At 41.8% G+C, this 14,537-nt stretch overlaps 2 protein-coding genes across 5 annotated transcripts; one reads left to right on the top strand and one right to left on the bottom strand.

Moving 5' to 3' along the window:
- Positions 1 to 8,557: 8,557 nt before the first annotated feature.
- Positions 8,558 to 11,079, bottom strand: foxi3b (forkhead box I3b). 2 transcript variants are annotated; one of them, XM_086099885.1, is made up of 3 exons: positions 10,947 to 11,077; positions 10,322 to 10,871; positions 8,558 to 10,198 (listed from the first exon to the last, which is right to left on the bottom strand). In XM_086099885.1, the coding sequence occupies exons 2-3, from the start codon at positions 10,833 to 10,835 to the stop codon at positions 9,621 to 9,623; spliced, it is 1,092 nt and encodes a 363-aa protein (XP_085956011.1). In that variant the 5' UTR covers positions 10,836 to 10,871; positions 10,947 to 11,077; the 3' UTR covers positions 8,558 to 9,620. The 2 variants fall into 2 exon arrangements, with proteins under 2 accessions (XP_085956011.1, XP_085956002.1); XM_086099876.1 differs by having other exon boundaries at positions 10,322 to 11,079.
- A 67-nt stretch (positions 11,080 to 11,146) lies between these two features.
- syce3 (synaptonemal complex central element protein 3) lies at positions 11,147 to 14,007 on the top strand. Of its 3 annotated transcripts, XR_015097588.1 has the most exons (5): positions 11,147 to 11,947; positions 12,114 to 12,280; positions 12,427 to 12,589; positions 12,877 to 12,988; positions 13,996 to 14,007. XR_015097588.1 is itself a non-coding variant. In XM_086099927.1 (3 exons), exons 2-3 carry the CDS (start codon positions 12,193 to 12,195, stop codon positions 12,591 to 12,593), a joined length of 255 nt encoding a protein of 84 aa, XP_085956053.1. In that variant the 5' UTR covers positions 11,147 to 11,947; the 3' UTR covers positions 12,594 to 12,721. The 3 variants fall into 3 exon arrangements, 2 of the variants coding, with proteins under 2 accessions (XP_085956053.1, XP_085956040.1); XM_086099927.1 differs by lacking the exons at positions 12,877 to 12,988; positions 13,996 to 14,007 and having other exon boundaries at positions 12,193 to 12,280; positions 12,427 to 12,721; XM_086099914.1 differs by lacking the exons at positions 12,877 to 12,988; positions 13,996 to 14,007 and having other exon boundaries at positions 12,427 to 12,721.
- The last annotated feature ends 530 nt before the right edge of the window (positions 14,008 to 14,537 follow it).

The raw sequence follows: 14,537 nt of genomic DNA, 5'->3' as shown, positions 1-14,537 counted from the left end.
GCTTTTATCAAGCTGCTGAAGTGTGAATCCATCAACTGGCCCGGTGGCTCCGCGGGATCCTGCACAGTGTCAGCTCATCTAATCAACCATAACCGTGGCAACTAACAGGGAAAAGGGACAAATCAATGCATCTGCTTTACCTTCTCTTTGACCCCCATCAGCTTTTGTTCTCATTTTGCACCTCTCACGTTCTATAAAAATTTGTTTTCCGCCCCATTATTTCACCATCTCTTCTCTACCCGCCTCTAGCCAGTAAAAGTCGTGTCCCTTTTGCCTCTCTGCTTGAAATTCAGATGAGCCGAGTGTCAGGAGTACTTATTGTCCAGAGCAGCTCATTCATTCCATAGGATGGAAGTGACGACAACAGGGAATATGTTAGCATGTCATGCTCTGAAGGGCTCCCGTTCCTCAGGAGGAAAACAATGGCTACTGTTGCCTTAACTAACATTTCCATTGTCTTAGTGCAAGGGTAGGGACCTCCGGTTCCTCGAGAACCATATCCTGCCTGTTTCCGATCCCTCCCGACTCCAACACACCTGATTTAATTGATCAACTCATCAGCAAGCTCTGTAGAGGCCTGAAACGATCATGAATAATTGACGTTCCCTACCCCTGTATTAGAGAATTCTATCATTCATTGCGATAGTGGATAAATGTGACAAGAAAACTATCAGACTGCGTAATATGAAACGTTTGTTGATATAAAGTTTCGTGTGGTAATATTAGAACATGGTGTTTTATCCTACAAAGTACATTGTGACAGATGAACCACATAGCCTTTGACAGAAGAACCTAAGAGATATTGCCACCTGCATTATGTACAGTATATTTAGGAGATGTGCATTTTTTTCATAATCATGAAGGGAGGGCCATGCATAAGAAAAAAGAAATATATTACATGCAAAATTGTGTACATATTCAAGGATAAAATATCAATTTCATGGAACGGTTGTGTTATTGCAACATAATTCTTGTGTTTATTTATTTAATTTGTGGATCCCGAACACTTTTCCTCACTTGCTTCTATTAGTTCCAAAATTGAATCTGAAATTATCTTGAGTCGCTTCGGTGATATCATATAGTAAGCGTCCTGAGGTATGATCCACCCATCCATTCATCCATCCATCCATCCATTATCTGATCCACTTATCCTCACGAGGGTCGCAGGCGTGCTCAGCCAATCGCAGGGTACACATAGACAAACCATCATTTGCGCTCAAAATCACACTTTAGGACAATCTTTTTTTCATTTTTTGGAATGTGGGAGAAAACCAGAGTACCCACAGAAAACCCACACAGACACGGGGAGAACAAGCAAGTTCCATACAGGAAGTCCAGGGCCGGATCCGAAACCATGAACTCTGCATTGTGAGGCAGACATGCTAACTTGTCGAGCATTGTGCCACCTTGTTGCAAAACAATACAATAAAAAAATAAAAATAAAAACACAACGGAGTATTTCTTTACATTCCTAACTTATAATATCATCGGCTATCGTCTCTCTATAAGACAATCATAATGGAATTATTGTTTAAAATGAAAACTAAACAAGTTGTTAACTTACATTTAAATACATTTTGCATACTCATGAAATATGGCTTCATTCACAATGACTGGAAAAAAAATATGTAACATCGTTTTCCAATTTGATTCCTCCATGTGGACTTGACGTTAAGGCAAAAGTGAAGCAGGTTTGTCTGAACTGTCCACCGGGAGCAATTTGGCCCTCTCTGTGTCTGCATGAGAGGACCAGTCAAAAGAGATCTGCTGGACTGCTGATAACTGTCGAGGGATTTTTCCTGCAGCAAATTCCGGAATAGACGCAGAGACTCCTCCACCCACACATATGCACATTTACATATCCTATCTTTCCCGCTTTTCCACAGTACCAAGGACACCGATTTGTATGTGCCAGTTAATGTACTCAGCAATTGATGAAAAGCCCAGTGGAAAATGGAAGCATCCGACGACCAGTCTGGCCAGCAAACACTAGTGTGACGTTGCAGGCATAATAATTCAGGCACATGGCTGCTACTTTGGTGTGTAACAATCTTTTGGGAGTTTCATGATGAATGGCCGGACAACAAATTGACAGTCCCTCGCCTACTCCCACAGCTGTGTGCATGATGCAAATTTCCTGTGTGAGGCATTAGCCCATCTCCATCTGCACATGGTCGTTCTTTTCAGGAATCAAGCCCTGTTTTGCTCCCTAACAGCCAAGCAATATATAGTTTGATCAGATTGTTGCCGATACACTGCAAGAGTGTTTGAATCTGCGTGCTGCCTCATGGGCACTTATGAATGCAAAGGGCTGCCAGTTTGATCAAACTTCTGAAATTTTGCTGAAGACTGGATTTGAGCGGACTGAACAGCTTGAAGCTGCTCTCCATTTTGGGTGTGTTTTATGTGCTGATTTTTGAAGTAATACACATTATTTTCAGAACATTTCTGAACTCTACAATGAAAACAAGATGGTACCGTAATTGAGAAAAGGAGATCACGCTTGTAGTGGCCTGGATGGCTTTAGAGTGTAACACTGCTAAATTTTGAAATACAGATTGGGGTTCACGTCCTGGTCAAGGTGAATGGCAGGCATAGCTCCAGGATATTTTTTTTTCTCTCCTGGGACTAAAGGGGGAGGCTTGACTGAAACCTACGGGGGGTGACGCATTACATTTTTTTAAAATCGCAAATAAAATGCTGGAGAGCCTTAATTAGCCCCCTCATAGAGTGTAGCACTATCCCTGATGAATGCTACCATTGAGTTGGGCCCCTCGACCAGATCGTTTATTCTAGGGGTTACCAAACGTTTTGAAGCTGAGAACTATTTCGTGGATGCTGATTAACACTAAGCCTTTTGACTTCTAAAATTACACATTTGTTCAAATTACATTTCATGATGTTTTCAGAAATTGCTGATGGTGTAGTGGTACACTCGCATGACTTGAGTGCAGGCAGACTGGGATCGGTTCCCACTTAGTGACGGGGTGGATGTGGGTGTGAATGGTCATTTGTCTCTGTATGATCCCTTTGACTGACTGGCGACCAGTTCAGGGTGTGTCATCTGCTTTCTGCTTGAATTCAGCTGGGATAGACTCCAGCAACTCCCCGCGACCCTGTTCAGGTTGTTGAAAAGGGATGGATAATTTGTAAATAATAATTAATTGTTTTATTTATATGACTGTGGAGAGATGGATGGAGGGTGAGAGACAACAAGATTTAAAAAAAATAATCATCTGGTATCAGCACTTGTGCTCAGTTTGATTTGATGAAACAGCGGCCTCTGCTGCCTCAAAATGTACCTACACGGTTCATTGTGTTTGCACACATTCTGTACCAGCGACACTGGTCCAGCCAGTGTTCAGAATTGAGAAGATTGACGTTAATAAGTTTAACACGACCAAATTAAAATGGTGGTAAAAGGGTGAATTCTTGTGTAATAAATCTTATGTGTACTACAATTTGGCTTTTACCAGCTCAGCCCAAATGAGAAGATGCAAAAATAAAAATGTTGAGGGACCATTATTCCCTTTTGTCATTACTTTCCTGACTTTGACAAATGTTAGCAACATGTACAGCGAACCAAGATGTGTTTTGTGTGATTCGTATTTAGAGCTCAATTGCTCACCTAAGTGTTTTCAACAACTCGCTTGTAGGTTTGAATATCAGTGTTGACAGCTATTTATCATATGTATAAGATAAGATAAGATATCCTTTATTTGTCCCACACTGGGGAAATTTACAGCCTCCAGCAGCAAGAATGTGGGTAGAAAGAAGAAAGAAGAAAAAAATCCAATGAAGGAGGGTGATCAGTCTCCGCTCTGGGATGACACACTTTTTGTGCTAAGTCCTCTCGGACAGGCTAAAGTGGGGAAAATGGCTAGACAGAATCACAGTGCGAACAGGACAACAATCCAAGCATCTCCTTCCCATGTTTGCTCAGTGCTTATATTAAGTTTATGAGCTCTCACCTGCAGTCACCAGGTGTACCCCCACAAGGACCAGATGAGTAGCCAACAAGCCTGCTCTAAAAATAGCGTGTGATTTCCTTGGAATGTTTCGGGAATGACGGGCCTTTCGTTCCATCTCACAATTGGTCAATGCTGAGGAATCCATTGACATTCAAAATTGCGGGTGAGCAAATTTGTTTTGGATAGGTTTTGGAAAATTCCAGCCTGGCCTTGGGTCTTCCGTTCCAGCTTTCAAAATGCTTCTCTTGCTTTCTTTGCTCTGCCCATTTAATGTCTGTTACTTCGTATACTAGCAATTTCTTTCTTCTTCTAAATGGTTAATAACCAATGATTGTGCAATGGCGCAATACTGTAAATGTTCCCTCTTCTCTAGGCTGCTCTCTGTTTTGTTTTGTTTTGTTTTTTAATTTGTGGCTTGCAACTCGAACTAATACAAAAAAATAGTCTTCACAGGCAAAACCCATATCTGAAACTACAGTAAGTGTCAATGTTTGGCACAATTTATTGTTTGAATAATTGCTGTTATAGGACACACACAGTCAATTTAGCACACCCGTCCCCCCACTACTAAAATAAAGGCGGAAATGTTGATTTCTTGTCTCATATATATATAGGATATCTTATCTTATATTCATTTCTGAATTTCAAGCCCAAATGTTTTTTATCGAGAGAAAAAAAAGAGGACTTGGCAGGTATGCTGTGGGTTTACATTCTTTTGGACTATGGTAGGAAGCTTTTGCAGATCATTTTAAAAACTTTATTTCTTGGGGCGTTCCGCACTGAGGTGGGGCAAACCATGAGACCACCCTTTGTGTTCTCTTTGTACTGTGGTGTGGTCCCCCCCCCCCCCACAAAGTCCCCAAAATATTGATTTGAAAATTCATTATTCTTTTCTGAAATATAATTCCAAGTGCATGTCCATCACAATTTTAGAGGAAACATGAACTTAAGCATCACGCATGTGAGGATGTTGAATTTCACGGTCCCTCCTAAATTTGTGATGGACACGTACCACAAGGTAGATTTAAAACAAATGAAAATGAAAGACATTGTTTGCAATATACTGGACTTAGTCTTCAGCTCAGAATGATTCCCACTTTTGGTGGAGTTCCCTCTCCCTCCCTCTCTGCAAGCCCTCTTCATATCACCATGTTTACTGCCTGTTGACATGGAAAATATTTTAGGGTGAAATAGCAATGATTCATATATACACAGCCTCTCTCTGTGCTCCTGTTTGTCTTTAAACTTCACTTTTCCACAAATCGTGTATATAAGCCATGTTTAGGAAGGGGAGAACACTCATAGCCTTACTCTACAAGATCTGATGTGGATGGATGTTACTCAGAGGACGCTGCATTTTTGGAACACTGTCTGGAAAGGTTTTCGGACTTTGCCTTAACTGGATTATAGTTTGGGACTAAGTTGTTTTGTCATGGTTTATGGAATTTGTCTATTTCATAGACCGTATCCTGAACGCTATTGTCAGGAATGCTTTCTCTAATCTTTTTTTTTTTTTTAACTAAAAGATTATGGATTGGGTCAATTTTGTGCATTCTGAGTCAAGATGTGGTTGAGGACAATCATATTTTCTGTTGACCTTTAAAGGACACAATACTTGTGGACTAATGGCAAGGTATTTGGTGTGTTTACCACCTGCTTACGTGTGTCTGGAGTGTGTGTGTGTGTTTACACATAACAGTAAACTGGTAAATCCTAAACCCACTGCTGGAGCACAGAGCATGACCACATTTCTCCAGGCTTGACGTTCTCCCCTGCCGTTTACTAAACAGCCTTTATAGAGCATGGCTGTTTAAGTAAAAACAGGAGGTGCGCGTGTGTCTGTTTTGGGTTCATGTGGTACCAGGACATTTAGCATTTGAATTCAGATCGTATTGAAGTGAAGGAATACATTTGCTCACATTAATTTCTACAAACTCCACTACCTGTCTGGATTTACAACCTCCACCTGAAAATGATTTTTATGCTGTGAGAGTGCAAGGACGTGCTTTTAATGCTTTCTTGCTCTGCAGCTTGGTGATAATCGCTCTTTTCTCAGTTTATTATATAAACATCTTGCACTGCTCACGCACGCACCACGCACACACACAAACAACACGTGTGGGCGAATTCCGTTACTTCGACAGGTGTGTGTGAGACTGCCACGAGACAGGCTGCAGGTGGGGGAGAGGATTTATTAGATTTTAATCGCATTACTGTATTGAGCAATAATTCCACAGCCTAAGGCAAAGGAAGGTGCGTGTGATGGATGCCGCATGGGACATCCCTCAGTCATTATGTCTGCATATTTACAGTCATTTTAATGTTTGTTTCATGTTTATGTTATTTAGTAAATGGGATTTCCCCGGTTAAGAATTTGTTCAAATGAAGTCAACTTGATACCAGAGGTCCTATTTTCATAGACACACGTGGGCTTGATATTATAACTGGCACATCTTCATTTCATTTTGTTTTGGGGCAAGTTTACTTCACCATGTTTGGGACTTTGACTGCCCATGCTGCACCTGACCGGGTGCTCCGTCAGGTGCGTAGCCAGACATTCTTCAGTGGGGTGGCCAGGTGGCACAACACCTCAGTGAGGGGTGTCAAGCAACATATGTGCAATCAGGGAATTAAAGGCAATTACCAAATGTCCCCTTCACAGCAGCCAACTTTAAATCCTCTGTAAGTGGTGATCTTCCAATTCCTTATAAATGTACTTGCCGAGACTCGAGCGAGTCGGTTATTTTTAATCCATGTGGTTTGCGCGCCTCACCTACGCTGAAGGGAATGAGAGGAGCTGCGTCGATTGACTGGGAAGCAAATCGGCTGTGTTTACTCCCACATCGGCGCAAATGCCCATTTATCATTTCCGAAAATACCAAAAGAAAGAAAACTGCACCTATGTGCAGTTAGAACACACAAAAATAGGGCCCCATATTTTTCAGGGAGCACAAAGTAAATTATTTTGCTCGCCGTTGCTCAATCAAAAGTGACTCCCTCTGACCTTGTCATCCCTTTCCATGGTGTGATTAACAGTTTTGCATTTTTCATTTGAAGGTCCAAATGAGACTCCAGGATGTGCTGATAACGGAGTCTCATGGATATGACCATCTGTACAGTAAAAAAATAATTAATTTGTATCCAGATACATTTTTTAAGGAGACGTATTGTCATGCAGCCCCTTGAGGAAATAAAATTGAGTAAAGTCAAGAAAACCTTTTTCTCTGTGGATTTGTGAGACCACATTGACAATGTTTACATGCCATCAACATTAAGGTCAGAATTCTGGTTTCTGAAACATTCGGGATAACACGTCATATGACGTGTGTGAGCGGCCAGACTTATTCCTCTGTGCAGGACATTTGGAATATCACGATTCAAACATCAAAGCACTAAAGTGTGGACGACAAAAAAAAGAAAAGAAAAGAAAAAAAACAGTTGGGCTGAATAAACTATTCAACTTTTAGAATGTGAAAGCAACATCTTTGAATAGTCGCTCCATGGTGTTGATTATAGGTGAAGAGGAACAATTTGCATATAAATTTGGCAAGGTCGCCACCCCCCACCCCCAAATGAGTGTGAGTGAGGCATGACATTATGCATGGTTAAAAGTAAATTCATATTTTGGATTTATTTGAATGACACCTCATATCTTACTCTGAAATCAGTCCAGAATGCAAATTTTCTTACGCTGATCTTTTCACCTTGCAACCACACGCAATCTGCGTTGTCATTTATGCCATAAATTCTGGTTATCCACATCTTTTTCTCTTCCTCTCTCTCTCTCTGTCTTCCCTTCATTATTCGTTCTTTCTTTTTCATTCTGTGTTTGGTGTAAATGAATGTCATGCTGCCTCTGTTTCAGGGTAAATAAAGGCCTCGGGCTGACATTTATCAGTGGGTAATTTACTGTATGTTAGTATGTTCAGGAGTGTCAGACAAAGGTACACCATAGTAACCATCCATACAACTTGACCACAGTAAATGAGCAAATCACAAGTTCCAAAGTACATTATGAAATGTTTACTATATCATGTCATGAGTTTACTAAAATGGAACCAATGTAATTTGTGTTCATCTTAAATGTACATAAAGGGCACAAATACAAACTAATGATAATAAAACCTTTGTTTTCAACTGTTTTCTTGCATTTTCATTGTTGAAGTAGAAGACTGCAGCATATTGGTGACAGTTAACATGACCCATATTGATATCGATAAAACTGTGTTTAATTAGCAGTCAGTTCCCACTCCAGCATCGATGATGCTTGTGACCGTTGAATCGGGCTGCATCCAGTCAGCAGTACATTCAGATGTGCCGGGACTGTTTAGTTGTTGAGTCGGGGGAGGGGTAGCATGGGAATGAGGATGTTTATCATTTCGGTGAATCTCCTCAACAATTTATCACACAAAGATCAGGTTTCACTAACCCGCTGCTTCCATTGGTCATCGCTTTCACTTGCGGGAGCTTCTTCGATGACTTTTTCCTTGATAAATCTTGCGTTCTACTTTTGGCTCTTGTTCTTTTTAGGTTTCTTGAAATTAAAGCAAAAACTGTTTATTTGATTTAAATAAGTGGCAAATGCAGCATGTCAAAAGTATTTTATTCATATCAAAAAGACAACATAGCATTTACCTGACATTAAGAATACATTAACAGGTGTAAAAATAACCGAGTTATGAAAAGGATTAAGATTAAAAGACACATACGTATTTACAAAGACTATTTTCAAGACGCTGGAAAATCCCCACATCAGATTTAGGGGACAGCAAAACAAAAATGGTTCTCATGAATATAATATGTAGACAAAGGTGTAATTTAACCGCTCATCTAAACTGCTGTCTGTACGTTGTGTTTGTGTGATACCATCAAGGAATCACAGACAGTAAGCGGAACAGACTGATGTCAGCAGATCAGATCTCAGATCAGTGAAAAATGAGTCAGCTCTGAGAGGGACCAGCTTTGGTCGGGATAATAGCTGACTCTTCATTTGATAGTTTCAGACAGTTTCAGCTCTTTGCTGCTGACTCAGATGTTTCTGTGGGAATCTAAGGTGTTTCATTCTGTTGTCACACACTTTTGTGACCTCAACTGTCTCTGTCAGCGCAAACATGCGTAGGTTGTGTGTGTGTGTGTGTGTGTGTGTGTGTGTGTGCGTGTGTGTGTGCACGCGTTTGTGTTTGCCTCTCAAAGTGACAACTAATTTCTACTGCAAAAGAAAACTAAATTCTGCGGAAAATCTGGTCTTTACAATCAGTTCAATTATCCATCCATCCATTTTCCGAACCGCTTGATCCTCACTAGGGTCGCGGGGGGTGCTGGAGCCTATCCCAGCCATCTCCGGGCAGTAGGCAGGGGACACCCTGAATCAGTTGCCAGCCAATCGCAGGGCACACAGAGACGAACAACCATCCACGCCCACACTCACACCTAGGGACAATTTCGACTGCTCAATCAGCCTGACATGCATGTTTTTGGAATGTGGGAGGAAACCGGAGCACCCGGAGAAAACCCACGCAGGCCCGGGGAGAACATGCAAACTCCACACAGGGAGGCCGGAGCTGGAATCGAACCCGGTACCCCTGCACTGTGAAGCCGACGTGCTAACCACTGGACTACCGGGCCGCCCTCAGTTCAATTAGTGTTAATTTAAACCTCAGTGCCCTCACGTTGATAGATGATTCCTGTTGAGCCCGGCGGGGGATAGAAGTGTCCACTGGACGCACTGTAGTGGCTGAGGATGGGGCTAGTGTACCCGAGTGAAGAGTGGGTGGGTGAAGAGGAGAGCATAGGGGTCGTTTGCACCGGAGGAAGCCACTCTCGGCCAGCAGAATTTGGGGAGTAGCTATTATAATTTGCAGCCTGTGGAAGCCTGTGTGGCCCATCGAGAGGGAGGTTGACCTGCATGGGTCTGCTCAATGCATCACCTCCCACATCACCGGCTGGTCCACTGGACACTCCAGACATCTCAGAAAGGAAGCTGCTCAGACAAGGTGTAGGACTGGATGATGATGGCGAGGGAATTCTGTCCGGCGTCTGGGAGATGCTCAGGGAAGAGTTAGCCGAGTGTTTGGGGCTGCCTCTTTCACTTTCACCTGACTCGGGGGCTCCTGAACTCCCATCGACCCCAGAGAGGGAGTCAGACTTCCTCTTCCTTTTGCGGCGGAAGTTTCCATTATCGAACATCTTTTCACAGTTTGGATCAAGTGTCCAGTAGTTGCCCTTGCCTGTTAAGTGAGAAATATGTAAACAATACAGGATGTACAATAATAATTTAAACACACACACACACACACACGCACACATTTATTAGACAGAGAAATAAATTCAAGCTATTCTGAAAATATTACCTGGATCGTCCTCATCTCTTGGTACTTTTTTGAAGCAGTCATTTAGTGATAGGTTGTGTCTGATGGAGTTCTGCCATCCTGCTTTACTCTTGTTGTAGAAAGGGAAGTTGTCTGCAACATACTGATATATCTGACTCAGGGTCAACCGCCGGTCAGGTGCTCCGTGGATAGCCATGGCGATGAGAGCCGAATAAGAATAAGGAGGCCTCACTAGCTTCATCAAGTCCTCTTGTGAGGGGAGGGAAAACCAGCTCAACTCCCCTCCTGGGCCGCCTGTTCCGGCCGAGCCCAGGTAAGGCCTCTGCATGCCGTAGTGCTGCGGGACAAAGGGAGGTCCCGGGTTCCCGGGTGGACCGCTGGCAGTCAGGTATGATGGTGTGTTGAGCCCAGAGCTGTTGAACCAAAGGTAAGGGTTTGGGGACGTGGTGCTGAAGTCACCCAGCTCATAGGAGGTCGGCGTGGTGCGCTGAGGACTTGGCAGGGATGGCGGAGGGTAGAAGCAGTCACTGTACATGCTGAGTTCAGGGGGTTCCTGGCCAAGGCTCGGGAACTGAGGGCCACAACGTGGAGGAGACTGTTCCTGGGCCTCAAATCCAGACATTGTCGAAGCAGTGTTTCTTCTTACCTTGAAGAGAGCTCCTTTAACCGTCAGTTTTCTTGACTGTTCCCCCGAGTTCTTTCTTTCAACTTGTTGAAGATAGTGAGCTGATCCAAAGGGTGGTATCTGTTCTCTTTGCTTGTCAGCTTTTCCCTTTCCTATGTTCAGTTGTCACCTGTCATACCTGCTATATCTATTTTCCTGGAAACGCCCCCACTCTCATTTGATTGGTTCTCTCCTTAGGTGAGTGAGTAGCCCTTCTTTTCCCTTGGGATTGTAGAGTTGCTTCAGGCGTTTTGTTCAACCTTGTCTTTTCTTAAAACTTAAGCAGTGACGTTATGACATTATTTTTAGTTATTTGCATTTTATCACGCGAATACATAAAATTTAAAATGACTTTAGATTAGTACAGTATATGTCCTTTCAACATGGAGATTTTGATATCAATGCAAATGTCACATTCCAACATGTGTATTATTTATGTTTGTTATGTTATTTATTTATTTTCACAAATCGTTGATATGCTTGTATCCCGTGACTATACATCTCTGCCATATAGTTTGTTGTCTTTACAAAGACGATCTTATTCTGTTTTAACTAATACAATCAGGCATAATAATTCAACTGCACATTATTCTGATTGTAATTTGTAGTTAACGTGCTCTACATAGATAAGTTTAATATTTGCCATTTACTGAATATAAATAATGGTGAAAATATGTTTTCAATTCCATGATTAAAATATTGAAAAGGTCTGTGTAATTTCTGTGTGTTGTTTTACATTCAGAGGAATATTTTTTCCACATATCATGCAAGGCAATTGTTTGAAATTAAATAAAACTGTTATTGTAAATTTCCTAAAATCATTGCAACTCTTGTAATTTGAACTTTATTTTATTGAGAACGTCCAGAACGTGTCGTTTTTATTATTTTTTTTTAACACAGCGAAAGTTCCATGCGCCAACTGTCTACCATATTCTTAGCGCTCCCACTGCCCTGTTCGACAGCCTGACCAGCTCTTGCCTAACGTAAGTTATTCGACATTATATTTTATTTCACTGTACAATATTTATTATGAGCCTGTTATCTAGGGGAAGATTCTGTTGTTTTCGCAATAAATGGTTGAAAAGACGAGGATATTGGTGAATCTAAAATGGCCTCGTAACCTAGTATCATACATTTTCTGTTGGCTAGCGTCGTTAGCGGTGTAATCCAAAACAACTGAACGAACGACGTCTCGCTGTCGCAAGTAATTTGTGGACCTGTTGGGCAGATGGCCGACCCGACATTGCCTCCTGGGGACCAAGCGGGCGTCGAAAACTCGTTGGAACGAATGATAGAGGACATGGAAAACATATCTGGTACGAAACATTTGAACTATTACTGGGTTGCGTTGAAGTGTGGGAAATGTTGTCATAGTTGCATCGGCCAAAGGGCAATTAAAAAAACGTTTTTTTAAAACTTTCAAAAACACCAAAAACCACACTGCGCTTCTGTCCACCGACAGCGCAGCTGACGTGGATGGCGTACGACATGTCGGCTCTGCGGACCGACCCCGAACTGTGGGATTCAATGCTGCTTCTCGAAGAGGCTTGTCAAAAAACCTCAAACGCAGTGGCAGGGGACGAACTGCAGGAACCCGCTCCCAATGACGCGCCACGCACTCAGATGTGAAGTTTTACAATCAATCAAGTTTTCAACAGCAGCGCCAAGTAGTCGACAAGTTTAAGTTCTAATCTGCATATTAATACTGCATACATTTCACTGTAGTACATTTGTTGCAGTCATTAAATGCTCATGAATTCAAATAAAAATACACATTCACATTACGAATATGGTCCGCCTTTGATTTACTACAACCAGTAATCATAATAGGTGTGATATCATTTCAAATTTAGTGACGTGTCACATTCAGAGTAATTTCCTCATGTTATTTTCTTTTTTTGATTCCCCCCAGATGAATAACACAGGGACAAGCACTGAACGGTGTTGCTCAACCACCTGCTTTGATCTGGAATGTATCCTAAAAGGGTTGGATTCACTGTCTAATTGCATGGATCAACTGGCACGTACGTCTTTCATAATAATGTCAGTAAAGCATCACTTACTGTTTGTCATAAGGCTGAGGATGACATTGATAATCGATTGTCAACTATGCAAATCCCAAAATGTAACAGTTTGCCCTCGATCTGCAATGGGATAGCCCCACGTGGATAACTGCTATGCAAGTTAGCCTCGCTTGGAGGTGTCCCCGATGCTGGGTTGCATTGTTATACATGACACCTGTCAGATTGTAACCCGCTGGTGGGTTAGATGAAAGTAACTGAAGGTTTACTCAAATGGCTTATCCATCAAGCAGAATGTTGTGACTTGTTCTCTGCCGAAGGCGACAGTTACAGTAATAAAAATAAAGCGCACGATCAGTAAACGTGCCTTTTCTCCCTACCAGCTCAAATTAAAGAAGCCACAAGATTTGTTTAATCCCAAACGACCTTCATTCAATACGATTCTTTTTCAAACCATTTTAATAAACCTGTCACATGATGAAGTTAAAAAAAATACAAACAGCTAATTACATAAAAGAGATCCTGCGTTCCCTGCTATTGTTCAAATATGCACTCTCTAGCCACAACAATGACGCTCGGCCATATCAGATCTGTGTCAAATATGTAGTCATTACAATGATCAGAGGTTGATGGACACTGAGAGTTATTCATGCAACTATAGGAATATTATTGCGATTTTAGTTTATATAGTTGAAGCTTATCAAGAGATAAGCATAGGGTAATATGTTGGCACGTTATTTAGCTTTATCAATGCAAACAACAACCAATCGAAACTGATCCGTGTTCGGCATGTAAAGGCAGAATTTTCTTGGATTTGATCTCAGTAGATAATGCACGTGTACTTTACAGTATAAGGCCAATGAATAATTGAATGGCAGTTATCAATCTGTTTCACAGTCTGCGTACATCTTTAAAAGTGTGCAACGCTCAACTTGTTTAAATTGATTATCTTTAGAAAGTCAGCCAGGTTTTGTTTCGCCTCTTTTTTTTTCTTTTTTTTTTACCTGCAGTCCAAACCCAGCTCAGGCAGTGTGATCTGATCCTTTGTGTCGGCCACCCTGACAAGCTGGAACACCTGAAAATCCGGGAGGCGCCCCAGCAGGCGCCGCAAGCTTCTCCTGGAAACCATGTAAGAGAGCAGAGGTCATCTTCTAATAACTCAGTGAAGTCAACTAGCAATCATGAGTGCAAAAGTAGATGCACTGTTTTGTTTTTATTATTTTGGGCAATTATTATTTAACACTGTTAAAAAATTCATAGCAATGACCTTTGAAGAAATATATGTATTTGGGTTTTCTGGGTTAGTTCCCATATATGGACATTTTTGCTTATGGAAACATGCATGCATGGTGTTGGCACAGGACACAATCCTGAACCTTTTGGCTTCAGGTTTCTGTGCTCTGTGTGAGTGTGTGTGTGTGTGTGTGTGTGTGTGTGATGGGTAATCACCTCCTTTCCCCTGGGGAATCTGAACAATAAAGCGCCCATAAAAAGCTGACTTGGACCAAATGATGCATTGCTACACTCGTCTTCGAGCATCAAACATTGCCTG

Source organism: Hippocampus guttulatus, chromosome 2 (assembly GCF_054856545.1).
Source record: "Hippocampus guttulatus isolate MCC_2025c chromosome 2, RoL_Hgut_1.0, whole genome shotgun sequence".
NCBI lineage: Eukaryota > Metazoa > Chordata > Actinopteri > Syngnathiformes > Syngnathidae > Hippocampus > Hippocampus guttulatus.
The sequence above is the reverse complement of the archived record's forward strand: the minus strand, read 5'-3'. Positions and strand labels throughout refer to the sequence as shown.